Below are 25,720 nucleotides of genomic sequence, written 5' to 3' on the forward strand. Positions count from 1 at the left end.
AATTTAATTTATTTTTAAGAACAACCAAAAATAATCATCATTTGCAAAAATATCAATATTTATAAGTTATATTCTTATAAATTGATTCTTTTAAATGAAAATTCACATTAAATATCTGCATTCCTCCATCAAATTTTACTAACTTGATAGAAAATCTGGACCTTTGGTTCTCTGTTTCTTACAATCCAAGATGGAGGAAGACACCCATACCACCTTAAGGTTATAATATTGATTTTCAGTAAGTTTTGGTGGTCTGACTGGAGCATGGGTTCCATCTGTTCAGGATACCAGTCAGTGGATACAGGTATTCTTAACAGAGGACTACTGGATCCACACTGTACAAATACAGGGACAAGAGGACCAGCCAAATTGGGTGAGATCGTTCTATGTGACTAGTTCTAATGACAGTGTGACTTGGACAACATATACAAATGGAACAGGAGATTCAGTAAGTAGTTATAACCTGACTAAGGCTTTTAAGCTATTGCCATTACTTTGCATCTGTCATTTGTCTGATATATCAGTTATAAATTATATTACTTTGTATCAATGGTTCTTATTGGATGACAATCAACAAACAAATCTTTATCTACCTGTCTGTAACTATTACTCTTATGTTATGCCAATGGTGCTAAACACTGCCTCTTTTCAGCCTCCCTGCCACCGCTTGATATGGTATGACTTATATTACGTCCTAAATCAAGTTTGGATACACCCGAAGGATTCAGCAGCCAAATAGAACATACGGCAGAGTTGGTTAAATTTAAACAAAGACAGGTTTTGATGAGAACACATATCCTTCTGTTTGTCTTTTAGTTTCCAAGCACAGCTCTTAATATAACAATAAGGAGATGTGGTTTATTGCCAATAAGATAACTATCCACCAAAATTCAAAAGAAGTAGATGTAAGCAATTATAGGCAACTAAACTCTTCAACCATGAGAAAATCCCATCTTTTGTTTAGGGCCTTTCCAGAATTGATTGTATGGAGGAGGAAGGCGCCTGTATTAAAATTTGATGGGTGGTGGGTATTTAAAAAAGATTGCTTGAACATTTAAATGAAATATCCAATTTCAAATGTATGCATGGTGGGGTCAAATAAAAAGTGCCTTCCTTCTCTCCCCCCATACATTTATTTTTTGAACAGCCATTGGTTGAATTTGATTAAACCTTAAACATTGTCAAAAAAGGCTGTTCATCAAAAAGTTACAAACTAAAAGTATCAATTTAATAATTGTCATGTGTTTTGCATGCTCTTTACATTTGTGAAGTTCATTGGTATTGCCATTTGTAATTCACATTTATTATAAAAAGTTTTTTTTTATTTGCTTCTGCAAGGTGAAAGAGTCTACAGTTGCTTGCTTAGAGTCAGAATAATGTATTCAAATGGGATAACAGGCCTTATGCATCATCACATCAGTGGTTTTCCTTCTTATTCTGTTTGCATATGATAAAACTAGCATTAAAAAAAAAAGATATCGCTCGCTCCTCTTGCAGACCACTCACCTGTCAAAAAAACAAAAAAAAATGTCGCTCGCTCGCCCCATTTTTTTTTTAGAGCAAATGTCCGAAGAACTATTTATCAAATTGGTGTGGCCTAAGCAAATAGAAGATTTTGCTTTATAAGATTTTTCTTGTTTTCTGACAAGTTCAGTTTGCAGGAAGGATCTCATGTAAGTAACCTTTGTGTTAATTTGTGATCCAGTGGAAATAAGTATATACAAGTAAACTTTAAAGCTGGTGATGAGCCTCCAAATTCTATTCAACTGTAATCATTGACCCAAATAAAAGTTTGATTTTAGGAATAAATGCGAAATTCTAAAAAGTGAATAAAAGAATTTTAAGGGTTATTTTAATGAAACTGCAGCCCACCAAACAAAACCAATAAAAACAACATCTAGAGGTCAACATATAGTATAAAACAATTCACCAGTGTGCCTATCCCTAGATGTTCCATCATCTATCATGGAAAACTTCGAAGGAATTCCATGGAATATTTTTGCATGGAATTCCATGGAGTATTGAAACCTGTTTTCCATGGAAATCCATTGAAAACCCAAGAAAAAATAAATCTTGGATTCCGGCTGGAATTTTGATGGGATTCCAATTCCAATTGAATTGGAATCCCACCTAATTCCACCGGATAAAATTTCGGGAATCCCGCAAAAGAAGCGGGATCCCGACTTTAATCATGGTGGAAATAAATTTGGATCCTACTGGGATATTGTAGGATTTTAATTGGGATCCCACCTAACTCCACTGGGATAAAATTTCGGGATTCCCGTAAAAGAAGCGGGATCCCGATGTAAATCCCAGTGGAAATAAATTGGATAAAATTTCGAAATCCCGCAAAAGAAGCGGAACCTCAATGTAAATCCCAGTGGAAATATACTGGGATTTTGATTGGAATATACTGGGATTCCCAGAAAATAAGCGGGATCCCAAAAATAAATCCCCAGCAGGATATGCATGCACCAATTCAAATTGCACGTACTAGACCCCACTGCCACTTTGATTCTCTGGGTTATTTATGCAAAAGAATACATGTAAAGTGCTCTTCCCTTCTGTAAAATTAATGTGCTGTCTCTGTACTTCCAACGATAGTAAATGCAGAGTAAAGATAACTGGATTATCTGCATGCAATCTGTTGGCAGCTCCATTTAATAGTATAATGAATCCCCTAAAAGTAATAAAAAAATCAAAAAAATCCACAAAGAATCATTTGTTCAATACGTTTTGAAGCAACAAATTCAATAGAAATATTATTGCATGTTACTACAGTAGATTGGAAGCCATTTGGAATCAAATTAATTACCCTCCCCCTTTTTTATTCCCTGAAGATAAAACAAACAAGCGACTTATTATTTCACCAAATAACCATGTCATAAAAAAAGAGAAAAAAGGAAATAATATTTCCATCTGAAACGTTTTCCATGGACCATGGAAATATTTTCCATGATGTTTTTCCATGGAATTTCATGGATATATATATTCCATAGAGTTTCTTTTTCCATGGAATTCCATGGAAATATTTCCATCATTTCCATTTAAAATGGATTGCTCAAATTAACCTTTTGTCAATATATCCTGTTAAACCGTATCTGTTATAATGAAGGTATAAAAACTAGGTGCCAAGTATTTTTCGGTTTGGTATGGTCTTTTGAGTCTTGCACTGGTCAGTAATAAGCAATAAAACTAAACCATCATTTTAACCTTTAATTCAAATTCATTTGATGTATTATAATAAATACAATAAACAAGCAAAAACTTTCAAAATTGGTATATGTTTGCACTGCCTTTCTTACAAGAAATAAAGGTTATAAATGTCCCTTATAAACACCAGGCTTTAGTAGATCCATCTTGTAGAACAGCATTATCCATTTTATTTGGAGTTTCATTTTTCCCCATGATACCTAAAAATAATTTTGCTGTTATAAATAAAGAGATATTCTTTAAATAATGTCCTTAACACAATAATGGTTAACAACTTTAGTCTTTGTCCTAAAAAATATTTTTTTTATAATTATTGTATATAAATGTCTTCATTGGTATTCCATATCTTTAGAACTTAGTTTTGATCTGCAGATTGCGGTAAAGATACACTTTATTTTTACTTTTATGGATCTATTTCTCATTGGCAACCAATTTCAACAGATCCTAAATTGTATAACCAAATTACTTCATCAGTGGATTATTAGTTATTATAATACACCATATACTGTTACAGTTTGTCTTGTTTTTATACTTAATCATTATAATTATAACTGAAAAATATACTACAGGTGTTTTCATTATGTTATTATGTTGATCTAAAAGAACTTGCACACATGCAAAATGGTAGAATCTAATTCAGTGTACTTACCAAAAAATATGCTCCTAAATCCAACAGTCGATGCAAGTCATCAGAGAATAGATTTGCACTATTCGTTGTCAAGAACTATATGGAACTATTTAATCTATTATTTTAATAATAAGAACTTACATTTTTATAACTGAAGCATAGATCTGTATGCAGATTATTTTGTAATCGCATCAATTAAAGTGGCAATTATGTCCATTCATGAAAAATCGCAATTAAAAATGCACACAATAATTTCTGAATTTAAAGTAGATATATAAATAAGAATGAGACAACTATAAATCCAAGTCACAATATTTAAAAGTAAACCATTATAGGTCGAAGTATGGTCTTCAACATGGATCCCTTGGCTCACACAGAATAACAAGCTAATTCATTATCCAAGATGGCCACCATTTTGGGACTTCATTTAGCATAGGTCCCTATGGGCAATACATACAAATGTTTTCTTTTAGAGAACCACTGAATGGAATGAAACCAAACTTGAATATTTCTTATGAGGTGCTGACCAAGTGTTGTTACTTTAAAGCTGATCAATCATCCAAGATAGCCGCCAGAGGGGGGACTTTATTTAGCATAGGACCCTATGGACAATACATACAAATGTTGTTACTTTAAAGCTGATCCAACATCCAAGATGGCCACCAGCGTGGGCTTCATTTAACATAGGACCCTATGGAAAGTACATACAAATGTCTTCTTTTAGAGAACCACTGAATGGAATGAAACCAGACATGGCATGAATGTACCTTATGAGGTTCTGACCAAGTGCTGTATCAAATCCAGCAACCAAGATAGCTGCCAACGGCAAATAGGTTTAGAGGTATAAGGGGAGGGTTGAGATCTCATAAACATGTTTAACCCTGCCGCATTTTTGCGCCTGTCCCAAGTCAGGAACCTCTGGCCTTTGTTAGTCTTGTATTATTTTAAGTTTAGTTTCTTGTGTACAATTTGGAAATTAGTATGGCGTTCATTATCACAGAACTTGTATATATTTGTTTAGGGGCCAGCTGAAGGACGCACCGGATGCCGGAATTTCTCGCTACATTGAAGACCTTTTGGTGACCTTCTACTGCTGTTTTGTCTATGGTCGGGTTGTTGTCTCTTTTGCATATTCCCCATTTTCATTCTCAACTTTATTAACAAAGGACCCTAAGGGAAATATATACAAATGTCTTTTTTCTAAATAACCGCTAAATGGAATGAAACCAAACATGACAAACATGGCATACATGTTCCTTATGAGGTACTGATGAAGTGTTGCTACCTACTGTTCAAGATGGCTACCAGGATATCTATAAAATTACAGACCAATATTAAACTAAACTTGATCTCAATCACTATTGGGGTACTTCATACTATTTATTATGACCTTATTTTACATGATTTCCCAAACCACAGCAATTCTAAAAAGGAAATGACACAGGCTTTTGAGAGACTTTAGTTTCTATGTGTCATCAATACATATTTGGATTTCTTCCTTTACATTTACATATCAGTATAGGATATTTGAGCTTTCTTTCATTTTGTCAGAAATCATAATTTTTACTTAAAAATGAGATTTTCAATACGATACCGTTAATATCATGTTGCGTGAGATTTTTGTATATAATGTGAAAAGAGAAATAGAGGAAGAACAAAAGCATTTTTAATAAAATTGTTGAATTTATTTTACAGATTTTTGAAGGCGCCTATGATCAGAACAGTATTGTGAATGTGACCTTGGACCCTCCCGTGTATGGGATGTACATAAGAATACACCCTGCAACATGGAATAATTATATTGGTCTGAGATTTGAATTGATAGGGTGCTCACACGCAAAGCTAATGTATTGTAAGTTTATATTACCCACTCATTGCAGGTGTGATCTGAGATTAAGCTCTCATTAAAAAGATTGTGTGCTTTATAACTTGTAATCTTATTTTCCACTGGTTTATTGTATGTGATGTAAAAGAGTCTCATGGAGTACTGAAAATAAACATGTCTTCGTTGCTATTGGGTCATTACAATCGATTTCATTGAGTTTGTAGCGAAAGGTAATATCTTTGGTTAGCTTGCTTGTTAGCCAAACAGTGAAGTCGTTATTAGGTCAGGTACACTACCCTGCTTTCGAAGTAGCCTAGTCCAACAGACAGGTAGATTGGTTATCTTCTGGACTAGTCTACTTTTAAAGGAGGGTAGTTTACCTGACCTAACAATGCCTTCACGGTTCGGTTAACAAGCAAGCTAACCAAAGATATTACCTTTGGCTTCACACTGAATGAAATCGCCTGTACAATGATAGGGAAACATTAGCTAATGATTGCTTATCTCTTTTAAATTTTACCGTGGTTTTATTTCACACCTGACTATTGATCACAAGCTTAAAAGTAATATTTTAAATAAATTAAAGTTCCATAACAACTGTCTTCATTATTTTTAATGTTTCCCTGAGGCATTAATATAGTTATTAGGAGGGCCCTCAGGATTATAACACTATACTGGAGAGGCAGTTTTATTACAGGAAAATTAGGGATAACAAAATCAAAAACAAGTTAAAGAAGCATTAAGAAATATAATCTCAACGAAATGACCAAAATTATTTCTGTAATAAAATAAAATTTGTCCTAAATCCCAATCTGTCATTTAGGACAAATAGATTTCAGATTCGGTCATAAATGGCATATATGACCGTTTCCTGACCCTTGCAGGTGACTCTGCTTTCCAACCAACATGGACGACATGGCTAATAATAGAACATAGGGATAAAATGCAATTTTTGGCCTCTTATCTCTGAACTAAAAAATTAAGAGCAAATCTGACAGGGGTAAAAAAAGATCATCAAGTAAATATCTCACTGTTTAACCCTTGCTGAACTTTTTATTAAAAATGTATGAAATTGAAATAGAAAGTCATATTTTGTAAATTTCTCAGATAAGAATTAAGTAAAAGTGCCTGTTTTTTCACGTCAAAATATGCAATTCAAGGGATGTTGAATTTTTCAGCACAAGCCAGACATGATTGACTGTCACTTTGTAGCTCACCTGTCCCAAAACTAAAGCATTGAGGGCAAATTGGACAAGTGTTGAAGTCATATGAAACCTTAAATTAAAAAAAAAAGTATGCATATGTTTTTTATAACTAAATGAATAGTTTTCTTTGTAAAACTTATGTACATATACTTTTTTCAAAAGAAAATTCTTTAATTTGTCCACATTTAGAAGAAGTTTACTTTATTTTAATTGCTTGCTTCCAGGAAGCAATTCACCGAAATATTTTCCGTATGCAAGTGACCATAGCGCGACTCTCCGGTAATCGCAATACGCATGGATCTGTCATTTATATAAACTTTTATCTGATTGTACATGTTATACACGTTCTCAGTACCCATGCTTCTTTGTTGATTGTTTACTATAAGGTGACAATCGGTATACTACGGCTTCAAAACAAGGCAATTAATGAGCTGCCATAATTATTTTTTTATACATAACAGAGAGAAAAAAAAGACTATTATACAATATCTTTGTGTAAAAAATGATTACATTGTGCACAGAAGACTAATTTAAGTTTATGATATATACATGCATTGGTTCAAGAATTGGATAAACATTATTTTTCATCAGTCACTCGATTCATATATGACTTTGAAAATGTTCTTCAGAACAAAATCTCTTAGAAGCATCAGACAACCCGTTATTGGATTGCTGCCCCTAAATTGGTAATTTTAAGGAAATTTTGCAGTTTTTGGTTATTATCTTAACTATTATAATAGATAGACATTAACTGTACACAGCAAAATTGTTCAGCAGAGTTGATCAACAATTAAGTCAACATGACAAAAATTGTCAATTGACCCAATAAAGAGTAATTGCCCTTTAAAGTCAACTTTTCACACCTTTTCGTAATTTTTGGTAAGTTTTTACAAGAATCTTCTCCTCTGAAACTACTGGGCCAAATTTAACCAAACTTGGCCTAAATTATTCTCATGGGGATAAAATGCAGTTTTTATACGACCGCAAATTTTTTTTTGGGATCGTATAATGGTATTATGTTGTCGTCTGCGTCTGTGTCGTCTTCCGAAGACACATTTGGTTTCTGGACAATAGTTTTAGTTTACGTGAATGGATCTCTTTGAAATTAAATAAGAAGGTTCAATACCACAAAAGGAAGGCTGGGATTGATTTTAGGGATGATAGTCCCACCCGTTTAGGAACAAGGAGCCCAAAAGAGGCCCAAAACAAGCATTTTTCTACTTCAGGATAATAATTTGTGTATAAGTATTTCAATTGCTCTGAAATTGTACCACAATGTTGACCACCATAAGTAGAAGGTTTGGATTCATTTTTTGGGGTTATGGTGCCAACAGTTAATTAAGGGCAAAAATGGGACCAAAAACAATATTTTTTTGTAGTTTCTGGACAATTACTTGTGTGTAAGTGTATGGATCTCTCTAACATTGTACCACAAGGTTCTATATTTCAAAAGGAAGGCTGGGATTGAGATTTAGGGTTATTGCTCCTTTCATGCAGGAATTTGGGGCCAAAACAAGCATTTTTCTAGTTTCCAGACAATAACTTGTGTTAAGTTGTATGGATCTCTTGGAAATTGTACTACAAGGTTCCATACTACAAAGGAAAGGCTAGGATCAAGTGTGGGGGTAATTGCTCCAAGGGCGGATTTAACAAGTTTGGGGTGGTCCAATTTTTTTAAGGGGTTCAAAAAAAATTTCAAAATATTTCAAATTTCAATTTTTGAAAAGTTTCAAGAAGAAATATTCAATTGCACAGTATTGCACAATATATTTGTAAGATCTTGACATTTGTTTTGTTTCAGAAACCTATATTATGTCAGAAATGTGATCACAATCCAAATTCAGACAGTATCAAGCTTGAATATTGTGTCCAAATTTGCCCCAACTGTTCAGGGTTCATCCTCTGCGGTCATATCAGGCTGCGCTCAGCAAAGCATTTTATTGGCTTTTATCTTTTAAATCATTCAAAGCAAATCTAACCAGGGATGAACATGTTCATCATGTCAAGATCTATCTGCCCTGACATTTTCAGACGCATCAGAAAACCTGTTGAAAGGTTGCTTCCTCAGAAGCAAAATTGTTCAGCAACGTAAGATCTACAAATTAGTCAACATGATCAAAATGGTCAATTAACCCCTTTAAGAGTTATTGCCCTTTATGGTCATTTTTTTACATTGTTTTGCAAATTCTGAAATCTTTTACAAAAATCTTCTATGAAACTACGGAAACAAATTTAACAAAACTCTGCCACAACCATTATTAAGGTATCTAGTTAAAAAAAAGTGTCAGATGACCCTGCCTACCAATCAATATGGCTGACATTGCTAAAAGTAACACATACGGATAAAAAGCAAGTTTTGTCAATTTTCAGCCCACCTGGCCCAGAGGGCCAAGTGAGATTTTCTCATCACTTCGCGTCCGTCGTCCGTCGTCCGTCGTCCGTCGTTGTCGTCCGTCGTTAACTTTTACAAAAATCTTCTACTCTGAAACTACTGGGCCCAAATAAACCAAACTTGGCCACAATCATCATTGGGGTATCTAGTTTAAAGATTGTGTTCGGTGACCCGGTCAACCAACCAAGATGGCCGCCAAGGCTAAAAATAGAACATAGGGGTTAAATGCAGTTTTTGGCTTATAACTCATGAACCAAAGCATTTAAAGCAAATCTGACAGGGGTTAAATTGTTTGTCAAGACAAAATCTATCTGCCCAGAAAATTTCAGATGAATCGGTCAACCCATTGTTGGGTTGCTGCCCCTAAATTGGTAATTTTAAGGAAATTTTGCTGTTTTTGGTTAATATCTTGAATAATATTATAGATAGAGATAAACTGTAAACAGCAATAATGTTCAGCAAAATAAGATTTACAAATAAGTCTATACTACCGAAATGGTCAGTTGACCCCTTTAGGTGTTATTGCCCTTTATAGTTAATTTTTAACCATTTTTTTGTAAATCTGAGTAATCCTTTACAAAAATCTTCTCCTCTGAAACTACTGGGCTAAATTAAACCAAACTTGGCCACAATCATCATTTGGGTATCTAGTTTCAAAATTGTGTCCGGTGACCCGGTCAACCAACCAAGATGGCCGCCATGGCTAAAAATAGATAATAGGGGTAAATTGCAGTTTTTGGATTATAATTAAAAATTTAAAGCATTTAGAGAAAATCTGAAATGGGGTTCAATTGTTTATCAGGTCAATTTCTATATGCCCTGAAAATTTGAGATGAATCGAACAACCAGTTGTTGGGTTGCTGCCTCTGAATTGGTAATTTTAAGGAAATTTTGCTGTTTTTGGTTATAATCTTGAATAATATTATAGATGGAGATAAACAGTGAACAGCAATAATGTTCAGCAAAGAAAGATTTACAAATAAGTCAACACGACCGATATGGTCAGTTGACCTCCTTAGGAGTTATTGTCCTTTATATTAAATTTTTTACATTTTTCATAAATTTTTGTAGATTTTTAGAAAATGTTTTCCACTGTAATTACTGGGCCAAGTTCATTATAGATAGAGATTATTGTAGCAACAAGAATGTTCGGTAAAGTAAGATCTATAAACACATCACCATCATCAAAACACAATTTTGTTATGAATTTATCCGTGTCCATTGTTTAATATGCACATAGACCAAGGTGAGCGACACAGGCTCTTGAGAGCCTCAAGTTTTTTAAACGTTATAAATAGAGAAAAATCTTAAAGGAACAAATATGTTCAGAATAATGAGCTCTACCAATTGTCCATATATATGTCAAAGCTGTTGGCCAAATTCTTATAGGAGTAATTGCCCATAAATACGATTTTTTTCCATTTTTTCCTTTTTTCATGAAAACTATGATATGTAGAGTTTAACAATTATTTGGATAATTGATGTTTATATAAAGGATTATCTCAGTTTTAGTCAAAAGATAGGGTTTCCCCATTTTGTGCCTCTAGATCATGTTAGCCTCATTTTCAACTTTCGGATATACGTCATCTATTTTACTGCTTTAAGATCAATAGTAGTGCCCTTTTGTCGTCAGATATTTTCAGTACGTTTTGATTGGATTTTCATATTTTAAATTTCCGCCACCATCCCCACCTCTCTCCTTTTGTTACCAGAACCTCTGGGGATAAGAGAGTAGTCATTATTAATTGTTGTATATACATGTACTTATAGCTGTAATTTTATGACTTTAGTTCTTTGAAATTATGTTTTTGTAAATATATTTTGATATCTTATACTACTCATGCTGACGTATGAAGTTTTTTTTTCTCTACTCATGCTAACGTATGAGTTTCTTTTAACCTCCTCATGCTGACGTATGTGTTTCCTTTAACCTCATCATGCTGACGTATGTGTTTCCTTTAACCTCCTCATGCTGACATATGTGTTTCCTTTAACCTCCTTATGCTGACGTATGTGTTTCCTTTAACCTCCTCATGCTGACGTATGTTTTTCATTTAACCTCCTCATGCTGACGTATATGTTTCCTTTAACCTCCTCATGCTGACGTATGTGTTACCTTTAACCTCCTCATGCTGACGTATGTGTTTCCTTTAACCTCCTCATGCTGACGTATGTGTTTGCTTTAACCTCTTTATGCTGACGTATGTGTTTCCTTTAACCTCCTAATGCTGACGTATGTGTTTTCTTTAACCTCCTTATGCTAACGTATGAGTTTCCTTTAACCTCCTCATGCTGACGTATGTGTTTCCTTTAAAGTCCTCATGCTAACGTATGAGTTTGCTTTAACCTCCTCATGCTGACGTATGAGTTTCTTTTATTCTTTACTCATGCTTACGTATGAGTTTCCTTTAACCTCCCCATGCTGACGTATGAGTTTCTTTTATTCTTTACTCATGCTAACGTATGAGTTTCCTTTAACCTCCTCATGCTGACGTATGTGTTTCCTTTAACCTCCTCATGCTGACGTATGAAATCTTATTTTCTTCTCATACTGACATATTAGTTTCTTGTAAACTACACATTCTGACATTTGGGTTTCTTTTATATTTTCTCATGCTGACCGATGAGCTCTTTTATTTCCTTTTCATGCTGACGTATGAGTTTCTTTATGTTGATCTAATGTTAATTGGACTATATAAAGTAAGATAACTCTGTATTATGTTTCAACAATTAATGACTTCCTGTTGGATTTATCCTTTTCCTGTTAATGGTAAATTGTGTAACATGTGCTAATAGTTATTAAAATATTAAAACTTATTGATGTCCTTTTGAGTTCATTAACACTTTATACCTCATCATGCTGACGTATGATGTCTGATTTTCTACTCATGCTGACTTATCAGGTCTTTTCTATACTCATGCTGATGTACGAGTTTCTTTAACATCTTCTCATGCTTACTTTTGAGATCTTTTATTCTTTTCTCATGCTGACCTATGAGCTTTGATCTTTTCATGCTGATGTATGACCTTTTTACTTTCTACTCATGCTGACGTATGTGTTGTTAATTTATTTTTCATGCTGCATGTGCTTATGAGCTCTTTAAAATTTGTATTGTTAAGGTGAAGCTTTTCTACTCTTTACTCTGTGATGCTGACTTACGATTTTATGTTTATTTTATTTTCTTACTGATGTATGAACTTGTTAAAAATTTAATCATGCTGGACTTTTCGATAAAATTGTATACTTTTATCATCAAATTTTATCTTATCCCCTAAGTTTTCTATATATTAATTTTCATTTATATGTTAAAGGGGGATAACTCTTAATGTTTTTATATGTGTGCAGCTGTTAGTCCCCAGCTTTTTCCATCCAAGATCAACAAAAAATAGATTTTTGAAGTGGTCTTACTCTATTCACGTCTGCAATGTTGGAGAGTGTCCTTTGTTTTATATTCCCATATACCAAGGTGAGTGACACAGGCTCATGAGGATCTCTAGTTTTTTTTATGTTGAAGACAATATTGATAGGAATACTGGAAATTGCAGAATTAAACAAGCACGCAATGGGACCATGGTTTAGTGGTTGTATTCTTTTCGAAAAAATTCCTTAACATCAACTATCAAAGTACAAGACAAACTAAGGTATGACCTCTCCTACTGAACATAAACAAAGGAACCGTTTCTAATTTCTAATTTTTCTTTTATTCCTTTTTAGACAAGACAACATGTCAGAGGTGTCTGACTTCCTGGTTTTGTAATGGCGATAGTACTTTACAGCCCTGTGGGAGATGTGATCCTCCCCTGGATAATTCTACATGTGGTCGATCACCTACAGAACATAGTTTTGGCCTGGCTGTCGAATGTACAACGTGTCCACTTGGTTGGGTGTGTATTTGTAGATTAAGTCTACTACCATATATTTAAACTTTTGTTAACAGGAAATTTATATAAAAAAAAATGACCACATTATTGATATTCATGTCAACACCGAAGTGTTGACTACTGGGCTGGTGATACCCTCGGGGACGAAACGTCCACCAGCAGTGGCATCGACCCAGTGGTGTAAATAGTTATCAAAGGTACCAGGATTATAATTTAGTACGCCAGACGCGCGTTTCGTCTACATAAGACTCATCAGTGACGCTCATATCAAAATATTTATAAAGCCAAACAATTACAAAGTTGAAGAGCATTGAGGATCCAAAATTCCAAAAAGTTGTGCCAAATATGGCTAAGGAAATCTATGCCTGGAATAAGAAAATCCTTAGTTTTTCGAAAAATTTAAACTTTTGTTAACAGGAAATTTATATAAAAAAAATGACCACATTATTGATATTCATGTCAACACCGAAGTGTTGACTACTGGGCTGGTGATACCCTCGGGGACGAAACGTCCACCAGCAGTGGCATCGACCCAGTGGTGTAAATAGTTATCAAAGGTACCAGGATTATAATTTAGTACGCCAGACGCGAGTTTCGTCTACATAAGACTCATCAGTGACGCTCATATCAAAATATTTATAAAGCCAAACAATTACAAAGTTGAAGAGCATTGAGGATCCAAAATTCCAAAAAGTTGTGCCAAATACGGCTAAGGAAATCTATGCCTGGAATAAGAAAATCCTTAGTTTTTCGAAAAATTAAAACTTTTGTTAACAGGAAATTTATATAAAAAAAAAATGACCACATTATTGATATTCATGTCAACACCGAAGTGTTGACTACTGGGCTGGTGATACCCTCGGGGACGAAACGTCCACCAGCAGTGGCATCGACCCAGTGGTGTAAATAGTTATCAAAGGTACCAGGATTATAATTTAGTACGCCAGACGCGCGTTTCGTCTACATAAGACTCATCAGTGACGCTCATATCAAAATATTTATAAAGCCAAACAATTACAAAGTTGAAGAGCATTGAGGATCCAAAATTCCAAAAAGTTGTGCCAAATATGGCTAAGGAAATCTATGCGTTGAATAAGAAAATCCTTAGTTTTTCGAAAAATTTAAACTTTTGTAAAAGTTCTCATATATCTTTTGATATAGAACAAACTCCATTTTTTTGTATCATATCTGCCTTTAGAACAGTCAAATTGAATGTTAATAGATTAACATATTTATTTATATGAATACAAGGCATGCAGACATTTAATATTGTTGTGTGATCTAGGGTTTGGGTCTGTACATAGTACAGGAGGTAATGATAGCCAAGATGTCACTAATACACAGAGGCGTAGCATCCTAATTTATATTGGTACGGCAGAAAATCATGATGGGTCGCGAAGCGACGCATCCCGCCTCGTAGATGCGGTTATTCGGCAAGGGGTTCGGGGGCCGCTCAAGGCCCCCGAGAAAATTTTAATAAATAGTGCAAAATCCTGCATTCTGACAACCTCCAGACACACAAATTTGGTTCTCTAAAACCCTAGTTTTATGGGCAACAATTTAAATTATGACTTTTTTTTTTAAATCAAAATATAAAAATTCATGATAAAAAGTGCAACTTGAATCCTGCATTCCTGACAATCTCCTGACACTTAAATTTAGTTCCTAAAGAACTTGTTTTATGTGCAATTATTTTACTCTCTTGTGTTAAAATCAATTTCAAAATATAGAAAACATAATTTGAAACATGAGTCGTGTCGGAAAGGTAGCAATTAAACTTTATCAAAAAAGTTGAAGGCCGTTGAACATCTTAGCTAAAATAAATACACGCACTTTAACTTTGTGTTGGACACCTTGCCAGGCTTTGGCATGCTCCTACAATACTTGAAAAATTTTTACAGAAAAAAAAGCGCCATTCCGAATATGCATACCGGTTGTAGGAAATTATTAAACTATCAAATCTTCGCTAATAGTATTCAGGAAGTAAAGGGAACTATGAACAGACCGATGAACAGATTTTCAAAATTCCTTTTACAAAGACCAATAAATAAATATGATGGATAACTTTCAGAATTTCTCATACAATATCAAGTAAGGGTAAGACAAACGACGAATCTATGACACTGCGAAAAAATTTAATTTCATTGTGAATATGGTTTCATCGCAATAACGATCAATAAGTTTATGACGACAATGCTAGAACTGCTAAAGCGATAATATAGTAGCAACATAACAATGTTCAAACAACTTAGAACAAACAAAGTATAAGAACATTTCCAGAGAGGACATCCCAATTTACAAGTCATTTATAAAGGCATCGTGATTACAGATTAGTTTGTATATATTGTATCACCATCACTGCTAGCGATCCGATGGATAAATCTGTTGTAGAGTTGTCACTCGTTCAAACGTATTTAAATATTCTAAACATCAACCCAACAATGTTAGAGCTGTAAATTTGCGTCAGCAAATTTTTGTTTTTCCCTCACCAGAATTCGAACTGAGATATCGTGGTACCAAATTGCGTTGCACTATGATCGGCGCGCTAGACCAGTCGACCACTTTGGCTCTTATCAAAAGTGATAAACTAGAAAATATGCAACTTGAAGCGGCTATGCTAGTTACTGGCGGTACTAAGCTATCACCCATAAACAAATTATACAATGAAACAGGATGGGAGTTACTATCAGAAAGACGTAAAAAACATGAAATGTTTCACAATAAGACCCCTGATTATTTAAGCGATATTATCCCTCACAACTGTTTAATATTCATAACTATGACACAAGACGAACGAATGACACACAACATATAAAGTGTAGAACAGCATTGTATCAGAAATATTTTCTTACGTCAGTCATTCGATCCTGAAATGCTTTTCTGGACGATATCAGATTTGGTCCCATCTAAGTTTACACTTAAACGTTACCTTAATCAAAATGTAAGTAAAATACCAAATTATTATTTATATGGAGAAAGGAAAGGACACTGAATACTTCATGCCAGACTTCGGATGGATTGCAGTAATCTAAACGAACATGTATTAAGAGAAATCTTAAAGAAATTAAAAACTGTACTTGTGGTAGAATCGAAAGCAGTAAGCATTGTCTTCTCGAGTGTACTCCCTTGTCCGAAAACGTACAATAGAAACTATTCCGTTCCCATATACAATATAAAACATTCCTGTTTGGCAAAATAACCTCAGTCAAGAGGAAAATCTACTTGTGTTTAAACAAGTTCAACAATTTTTAGCAGATTCAAAGCCATTTGGAATATATAGTATTTCATGGTTAGGATCGTAATTGGGTGAGACAGTCTTGACAAAGTCCTAGACACACACCAACCCGGTACATATCATATAGGAAAGATCAGACAAAAAAAATCAACTTTTTATTTGCAGTTATTTGCCTTTTTTTACAGGGAGACTGATTAATATATGAAGGGAAATACTGATTCGAATCCCTTAGTAATGTATTTCTGTAATTATATGCATATGACATGTATATATGTACATGTTTTTTTTTAATATGATATGTTTTAAAGAAAAATAAAACCAGTTTTTCAGGAGGAAAGGTTGGTAACCGGGGAAAAAATACATAACAGCTAGATGCAGAGAGTTCAGGGAATATAATGGAATAGCATTTTTTAATAGCATTAAACGTGTTTGTAAACCGTCGAAGATCAGACTTGGGGCTTCAGTGACTAAAATCTAAAAAAATCACTGTGACTAGGACTGGTCTATCATTATGTACTTTATTTCTAAGGATCATGCAAAGGTTGGCACGTCTATGTGAATGCTAGATTTATATCCATGGCGAATTTTCGTAACACTTGCTTTCAGATTTTAGCGTCACGGAACGCTAAATACTTTTAGTTTTTTTTTTCGATATTACACAGTAGGTTGCAGATTTGTAGAATGTAAAACTCCAAAATTACGAGAAATAATATACAACCAAGTGTCGCACGGAACTTTTGAACATTTAGTTTATTATATATAAAATTCACACTATAACTGTTAAATGAAGAAAAAAATTCGTTATTTTCCAATAAAAAATGTGTTAAATTACAAGTGAAAATCGCATTCAGTTTTTTTCGTATGTTTTGTTCAAAATGCAACATTCTTTGCAAACACTTCTTAAAATCTTGAAGGAAAACAAAAAGCCGTATATACAACGCACATTAGCAAATATGAAAGACGCGATCACAAAAATTTACCATAGCACAAATGATATCACACATTCACAATGGCGGGACGTATAAGTACCGAGCCACGTCAAATAGATATTACCAAAACATGACTATTGATAAAACAGTAAAAATGTGTTACTGTATGGTGTTGTTGAAGTTGGATTATATTCCGATCGTCATGGTGCCTAGAAGCAGAATGTGCATTTTAACAATGTGCAGATCGTTTATTTGTCTCTGTAGCGGATAGATCGGCACGCAATAAAATTGGGACAACTCGTTTATATTTTAGTCATGATTACTTAAACTTTATGGTGCATGCATACAGAGTAACTGACAATATTTTTGTTGCAAAAAATAAAATAGCAAAAATACCGAACCCCGCCCAGGAACATTCAAAACGAAAATACCGTTATCAAATGGTAAAGTCAAGAGCTCAAACACATCAAACGAATGAATAACAACTTTCATATTCCTGACTTGGTACAGGTATTTTCTAAAGTAGAAAATGCTGGACTAAAACTGGTTTTATAGCTTGCTAAACTTTAATATATTTGTATGCCAGTCGCACAAAATTCCATGCTTGCCGCACAACGTTTGTTTCTCCATTTGAGAGTTCTAACTTTGATTCTTCCATGCCATTTGTGTTTAAATCAGAACAATTGTAGAAGGCAGTAACATGCTATTGATAGTACTATGACTGTTCATGACCATATGCATGGTCAATTAAAATCTTTTGTAAGTAAAAAAATCCGTACTTTGATTAATACAGGGCAATTATTCGTTATCGTATATACTACGTATACAAGTTTTCGAACTTTGCTTATGAATGTATACCGTATATTGCTATGACTTCTACATGGACCTTTCTATCATGATTTTTTTCTGTAAAATCTTTATTTTCTTTATTTCCGTTGAAAACCCTTATTATTTTATATTTTTTATATAAATTTTAGGTACGGCATGCCGTACCAACGAACATTATTGGTACGGCGAGTGCCGTACCTGCCGTACCGGCTGCTACGCCCCTGATACAGAAGTTCTTTTTATACTGAAGGAAGTACAAACTATGAATTAATATATAAGAAACATCTAGGTATTTGTCAAAGATCTTTCTTATTAGAATAAGGCTTCTGTGAACAGAACATCATTATAATCATACTGATGAAGAATTAATTAATGTATGCAAAATATTTATAGTCAATATAGATACTAAAATTTATTGTTTATTTTTTAGCTCACCTTGTCTAATGGGCCATTAATTTTACAAAAGTCTTTTCCTCTAAATCTAAACTGAACCAAACTTGGCTTCAATTGTCATTGTAGTTTTCTTTAATAATTCATATATTGACCTAGCCTGGCAAACAAAATGGCAGACATTTCTAAAATAGAATATATGGGAAAAATGCAAGTTTTGTCTTATTCTATTGAAAGCTTGCAAATAAAAAAAATATGACGGGAAAAAAGTTAAGAATGATGAGCTCTACCAATTTTTCATATGTGTCAAAACTGTCAGGGGAGTTCTTTTTGAAGTTTTCTGTCCTTACATAACAAATTTTACAATTTTGATAATTTTTAGTTCATATGCATGGCCTAAAGGGCCAAAATGAGCCTTTCTCATTACCTAGGATCTGGCATCCAAGGTCATCTGTTAATTTGACCAAAATCGTCTCCTCTGAAACTACTGGACCAACTTTAACCAAAATTGACCACAATCACCATTGGGTTATCTGGTTTAAAAAATGTGTCTGATAACCCAGCCTGCCAACCAAGATGGCCTACAAGGCTAAAAATAGAACACGGGTAAAATGTAAGATGTATTATTTTAAAACCGTAAATTTTTTTTACAAAAAACTGACCGGGACAAACATGTTGAGCTTTACCAATTGTTCAGATACGTCTAAACTGTCAAATGGCTTGTTTCAGAATTTATTGCTCTTCAATGACTAATTTTACCATTTTTAGCTCACCTAACCTGAAAAGTCAAGTTAGTTTTTCTCATCACTTGGCATCCGTCGTCCACCTTCTCAATCTGTCGTCGTCGTAGTCGTCGTCTGTTTTCTTTTACAAAAATCTTCTCCTCTGAAACTACTGGACCAAATTTAACCAAACTTAAGGCCACAATCATCATTGGGGTATCAAGTTTCAAATATGTCAGACGGCCCTGCCTGCATACCAACATGCCCGCCATGGCTAAAAATAGAACATGAGGGGCAAAATGCAGTTTGTATGACCCACCTACGATAGTAGAGGGGCAGCATGTTTTCTGGTCTGTGCATCCGTTCGTCCGTCAGTTCGAACGTTTGTTCGTTCGTCTGTCCAGTTTCAGGTTAAAGTTTTCGGTCAAGGTAGTTTTTGATGAAGTTGAAGTCCGATCAACCTGAAACTTGGTATATATGTTTCTCATGACATAATCTTTCTAATTTTAATGTCAAATTAGAGTTCTGACCCCCAATTTTACGGTCCATTGAACATAGAAAATGATAGTGCGAGTGTGTCATCTGTGAACTTGGGACACATTCTTGTTGGTTTATATCTCTGAAACTAAAGCATTTAGAGCAAATTTGACAATTTGTAAATATGTTCATTAGGTTGAAAGCTATCTGCCTAGTCATTTTCAGACAAATCAGACAACATATTGTTTGGTTGCTGCTCCTAAATTGGTAATTATAAGGAAATTTTGCAGTTTTGGTTTATTTCCTTGAATATTATTTTAGATAAAATTAATCTGTAAACAGCAATTAATTATGTTCAGCAATATTGTCAAAAGGAGTTATTGCCCTTTAAAGTAAATTTTTCAATAATTTTTGTATTCTTTTACAAAAATATTCCCCTGAAACTACTGAGAAATATTTATTAAAACTTGACCACTATCATCATTGGGTATCTAGATTAAAAATTGTGTCTGATGAACCCACCTGGCAAGCAACACAGCTCACATGGCTAAAAATAGATCCTACTGGTAAAATGTAGTCGGCATATATCTCTGAAAGTAAAGCAAAAGTATAATGGTTTCATACATCAATTGTAAACACAAATATCAGGTGAGTGACAAAGGCTCCTTGGACCTCTTGTTTTATTTTTGTCTGTTATCTTAAAAATTGGAGTTATTGCTCATTATTGTTGATTGTCCAGTCTGTTAACACTAACAAAAAAACTTTTCTCCTCTGAAAATATAGGGCCAAATGTAACCAAACTTGGCCACAATCACATTAGGGTATTTAGTTTAAAAAATGTGTTTGATCGCGGGAACAACCAACCAAGATGGCCGTCATGGCAAAAAATAATATGTAGGGGTAAAATGCCAATTTTTTCTACTATTTTGAAAACCGTTAGAAACTGACAGAGACAAAAATGTTAAAAACTGTCAGACGACTTCTTATAGGACATATTGCACTTAAATGGCGATTTTTACCATTTTATTTTCATTTTTGCCTTCTTATTTGAAAACTATAATAGATAAAGCAAAACTTTAAACTGCAAAAATTATCAGCAAGATAAGTTCTACAGATAACTCTGCATGGACGAAATCATCAGTTGACTCCTAATAAGAGTTATTGTCCTTTGATGCAAATTAATACCAATTATTTGCGATTTTGCCTTATAATGTATCTTTAGAATTATTATAGATAGATATAGACTATATAAGCAAAAATAATCGGCAAGGCAAAATCTGCAATTAAGATTGTATGGAGGGAATTGTCTGCTGACTCCTTATTGGACAATTTTCAACTTTTTATTTTGTTTTGCCTGATATGATGAAAATAAAGATAGATATACACTTTAAATCACAAAAATGATCAGCAAGTCAAGATCTACTAACAAGTTAAATTTTGCTGATATAGTTACAGGAGTGATAGCCCTTAAATGAGTATTTTTAAACTTGTATTGCAGATATGTGAAGATGGATATGCCACACCCTGTGAAGACTTCCATTATGTTGAATGTAATGACACATACTGTCCTGCAACATGTACCCATTGCGAAAGTGGATACGCTTGTCGTGGTGGACAAAAGTATCTGTGTAATGTGGGGACATACTCTGATGGGAATGTTGGTTAGTATTAAACAGATATCTTACTTTACATCTCACTTACAACCAAATTACATACAGTCATTTTATTTTAGAAGACTGTAACATAGTATTTGGTATACTTCACATTTACTTGAAAACTTTGATTTAAAAATATTAAGAGAGGTTTATTAAATTCTATTTCATTTTTTTTATTTAGAGTTCTGTGATATGTGTCCACCAGGAACTTATCAAGATCTAACAGGACAATCAACATGCCTAAATTGTCCTGCTGGACACTATAGCTCAAAGATGAAGGATAGATGTAATGTGTGTGAGGCTGGGACATATGCTGCAGCTGATGGTAGTGGTTGTCAGTCGTGTTCAGACACAACACAATGTCCTTGTCTTAGCTCATCATCACTTTGTTATCTGGAGGAACTTTGTTATAATATGGATGGATTCTTTGACTGCTTGTCTTGCCCAGATGGTTACGAAGGCAATGGGGTCACTTGTAATGATATTGATGAGGTCAGATTTTAATCAATTTGTTGATACGTATTTAAACATTGTCTCTTCATTTTCTGTTTTAATCCTGTTATCTCTGAAATCCCATTAACATCCCTGAATTACTCTTGTCCATCTGTACATCTGTCTGTCCTTACGTCCTAAAATTGGTTTCCATTCTCTGAATTTAGTTTGCCTCAACCAAATGTTATGAAACTTATAAACAATGTTTATTACCACATCTCAAATCAAGCTTCAATTTTGATGACGTCACTTTAACTTTTCTAAAGTTATGCCCCTTTATAAATGGAAAAATTGCTATATTGTTAGGTTCCATTCTCTAACTTAAGTTTGCCTCAAAGAAATGTTATAAATAGAGAGATACAATTATATGACTGAGTGAAAAGTAAAGAAATGGAACTTACATTTTTAGATTAATGGACAGAAATGCCTGCAGGATAAAACATAATATTTTTGCAATGGAAAAGTGAAAACACTTAGGGGATTTTCTGAATCTAGAAATTAGAATTTATACATTGATTTTCAGAGCTTCAACTTCTAAAAGTTCTTGTTTCATAATAAATAAGACGAGGATGTGTTATATAATTAGTGGAGTTGTTGTTCTTCATCCATTCTTTAAGCATTTTTGTTACATTTAGAAACCTTTGTTTGTTTCTTTTTATTAATAACGAAAACGTCTTTGAATATACATTCAGTGGCCTTCTTTTTATATTTTTACACGACCACAAAATTTGTTTTGGTTCAAATAATTCTATGATGTTATTGTCGTCTGCGTCGTCGTCTGAAGACACTTTTGGTTTCCTGACAATAACTTTAGTTTAAGTGAATGGATCTCTATGAAATTTTTTTAGAAGCTAGGTTCAATACATCAAAAGGAAGGTTGGGATTGACTTTTGGGATGATGGTTCCAACTGTTTAGTCAAAAAGGGCTTGAAACAAGCATTTTTCTAGTTTCAGGATAATAACTTGTGTAGAATTATTTTTGATTGCTCTGAAATTGTACCACAATGTTTTTTTTTTAACACTTTTGGCAACACTTTTAGGAATGTTGGTTCTCAATGCTCTTCAACTTCGTACTTTATTTGGCTTTTTATGATTCGAGCGTCACTGATTAGTCTTTTCTAGACGAAACGCGCGTCTGGCGTATATAAAAAATTTAGTCCTGGTATCTATGATGAGTTTATTTATACCACAAGAAGAAGGTTGGGATTCATTTTGGGGGTTATGGTGCCAACAGTTTAGGAATTTAAGCGATAGATCTTTCGGACATTGTACAACAAGGTTCCCTACCACAAAGGGAAGGCTGGGATTGAGTTTGGGGGTAATTGCCCAAAACATGCAGGAATTAGGGGCAAAAAAGGGCTAAAGACAAGCATTTTCTAGTTTCCAGACAATAAGGTGTTTTCAAGTGTATGGATCTCTCTAAAACTGTACTACAAGGTTCCATTCTACAAAGGAAAGACTGGGATTGAGTTTGATGGTTGCTGCTCCAAGGGGGATTCAAAAAAAGTTTCGGGGGATTCCAATTTTTTAATGGGGTTCATATTTATTTTTTTCAAATTTTTTTAAAAGTTTCAAGAAGAATTCTTCAATTGAACAGTATTGCGCATTAGATTTGTAAGATCTTTGACCACATTTATTTTGTGTCAGAAACCTAAATTAAGTAAAAAATTTGACCAAAATCCAAATTCAGATAGTATTAAGCTTGAAAATTGTGTCCAAATTTGCCCCTACTGTTCAGGGTTGGACCTCTGCAGTCGTATCAGGCGCGCTCAGCAAAGCATTTTAATAATGATTGAGAAAGTTATGGTACCTTTCAGCACCATCTTAATTTGCTATTTTGACAATGTTTTTGCATCTTGGTTTTCTGTTTCATGCACAACAGTTGTAGAATATTTGTACCCCCAGTCTTTTGGACCATTCACTATTGAGTGTGGTAAAAATCTCCCTCTTTGACATTTGGGTTGTTTTGATATTTTTCTCAGTGATTAGTTTTCACCAACTTTATTGCAAAACAATTTTTGGTTTGTTTAGTGTAAATACAACCTAGCTCATCAAAAATGTTGTTTAATATCCCAGTAGCACTGAAAGGTTGTCAAATACATACCTTCCAACTATCACTATTTGCGGGGGGTTTCCCCCATGGATGCTCCCAAATTGAAATTTTGAAAGCTGGCTTGGCCTTATAGTTCAAATATCCAGACTTTATCATTACTAATGAGAGCAAAAAAAATGGTGTCTTCAGCTAGCACAACATTCTATACATCTTATCCAATGGTATTAAGAAATTTATGAATGAAAATAAATACTCAAATATTTAACCAATTCAAATATTCAAACTCCAAAATGTTGTTTTTGTGTATAAATACAAATATGAGAAGATGTGGTAAATAAATATATATGATTGCAAATGAGACAACTCTCCACTACAGACCAAATGACAAAGAAGCTAACAACTATCGGTCACAGTATGACTTTCAACAATGAGCCAAACATAATAATAGTAACAAAACTTGCATACTTGTTCAGAAATCAAACATGAGAATGTTAATAAAAAAAAATGGTACTCAGTATTCAAGACAAGAGATGCTATTAAAATAACATTCAGTATCCCAATTTTGAAAATGCTATAATATGATATACAGTATTCCAATTTTGAAAATGCTATAAAAATAACATTCGGTATTATATTCAATATTCAAAAATGAGAATTCTATTTTAAAAAAAAAATAATAATAATAATAATGATAATGTTCAATATTTAACATGTTTAAAGTTTAAAACGTGGGAATACTATAGAAATGATATTCAGTAATTCAATGATGAGAATGATATAAAAAGGATATTCAGTATTCAATAATCAGAATTTATAAAAAATGATATTCAGGAAATCCATGATGAGAATTGTATAAAAATAAAATTCAGTATTCAATGAATGAATCCATCAAGCTATACTAATGATATTCAGTACATTCAATGATGAGAATGCTATAAAAATTTTGTTCAGTATATTCAATTATGAGAATGCTATTACTACTCATCCAGTTAATTTGGTATATTTAATTTTGGATCAACGATATTTACACTATATATTTGGTTTGCAGTTTGATCAGAGGAAACAATCATAAAGCTAGATAATACAATTAATTATCCAAATTACTTCAATTAAATATTAATTAGTATTATAATTTTCACTGTTATTAATATTAGTTAGATTCATGAGTCATACAAATCTGATCTTGAATTTCATACAAATCTAATCCTGAATTTCATACAAATCTAATCTTGAATTTCATACAAATCTAATCTTGAATTTCATTCAAATTCTCTTAAGTTTAGAAACACGTTTTAGTAATTTATATGTGACGTCACTTTGGGCGTTGCATTGACTATTGCTTAGAGGGCTGTGATTTTGTAATGTATTCGTTATTTTATTCTATAGCTTAGTCACCACTTCAGTTTAATCATGTATATCTATTATATAGTCATTTTATAAAATTTACTGTTTGCAAAACTATGTACAAAATGTATTATTCTTGATAATAATGATGTTTTTGTCCCAGGCGGATAACCCTGGCCTCACAACTTTTTGGAACTTTTGGTCCTCGGCGATCATCAACTTGATAGTTGATATGGCTTTCAAATTTTTTACATCTGAGCATAGTTTTGTGTGGACGTAGCGCGTGTCGGTTGTATAAAATATTTTTAACCTGTTAACTTTGGATGGCTTTTATTCTTTTGTTTCTCTGTCCTATATTTTCTCCAATTAATCTGTTTATTTATTGTAACCCTGTCTTGTAATGTTGTCATTTTTATGTTATAATTAACATTAAAGCGGGAGGGTTGGCAT

At 33.5% G+C, this 25,720-nt stretch overlaps 1 protein-coding gene across 1 annotated transcript in view; it reads left to right on the forward strand.

The window, feature by feature from the left end:
* LOC139503686 (uncharacterized) overlaps positions 1-25,720 on the forward strand; it is a 388,876-nt gene that overhangs the window by 234,361 nt on the left and 128,795 nt on the right. The window contains exons 42-46 of the mRNA XM_071293512.1: positions 240-448; positions 5,537-5,693; positions 12,979-13,148; positions 21,225-21,387; positions 21,563-21,873. Coding sequence (XP_071149613.1) covers positions 240-448; positions 5,537-5,693; positions 12,979-13,148; positions 21,225-21,387; positions 21,563-21,873 — 1,010 coding nt within the window. The remainder of the gene's footprint in view (positions 1-239; positions 449-5,536; positions 5,694-12,978; positions 13,149-21,224; positions 21,388-21,562; positions 21,874-25,720) is intronic.

The sequence above is a fragment of the Mytilus edulis genome, chromosome 14 (genome assembly GCF_963676685.1).
Source record: "Mytilus edulis chromosome 14, xbMytEdul2.2, whole genome shotgun sequence".
NCBI lineage: Eukaryota > Metazoa > Mollusca > Bivalvia > Mytilida > Mytilidae > Mytilus > Mytilus edulis.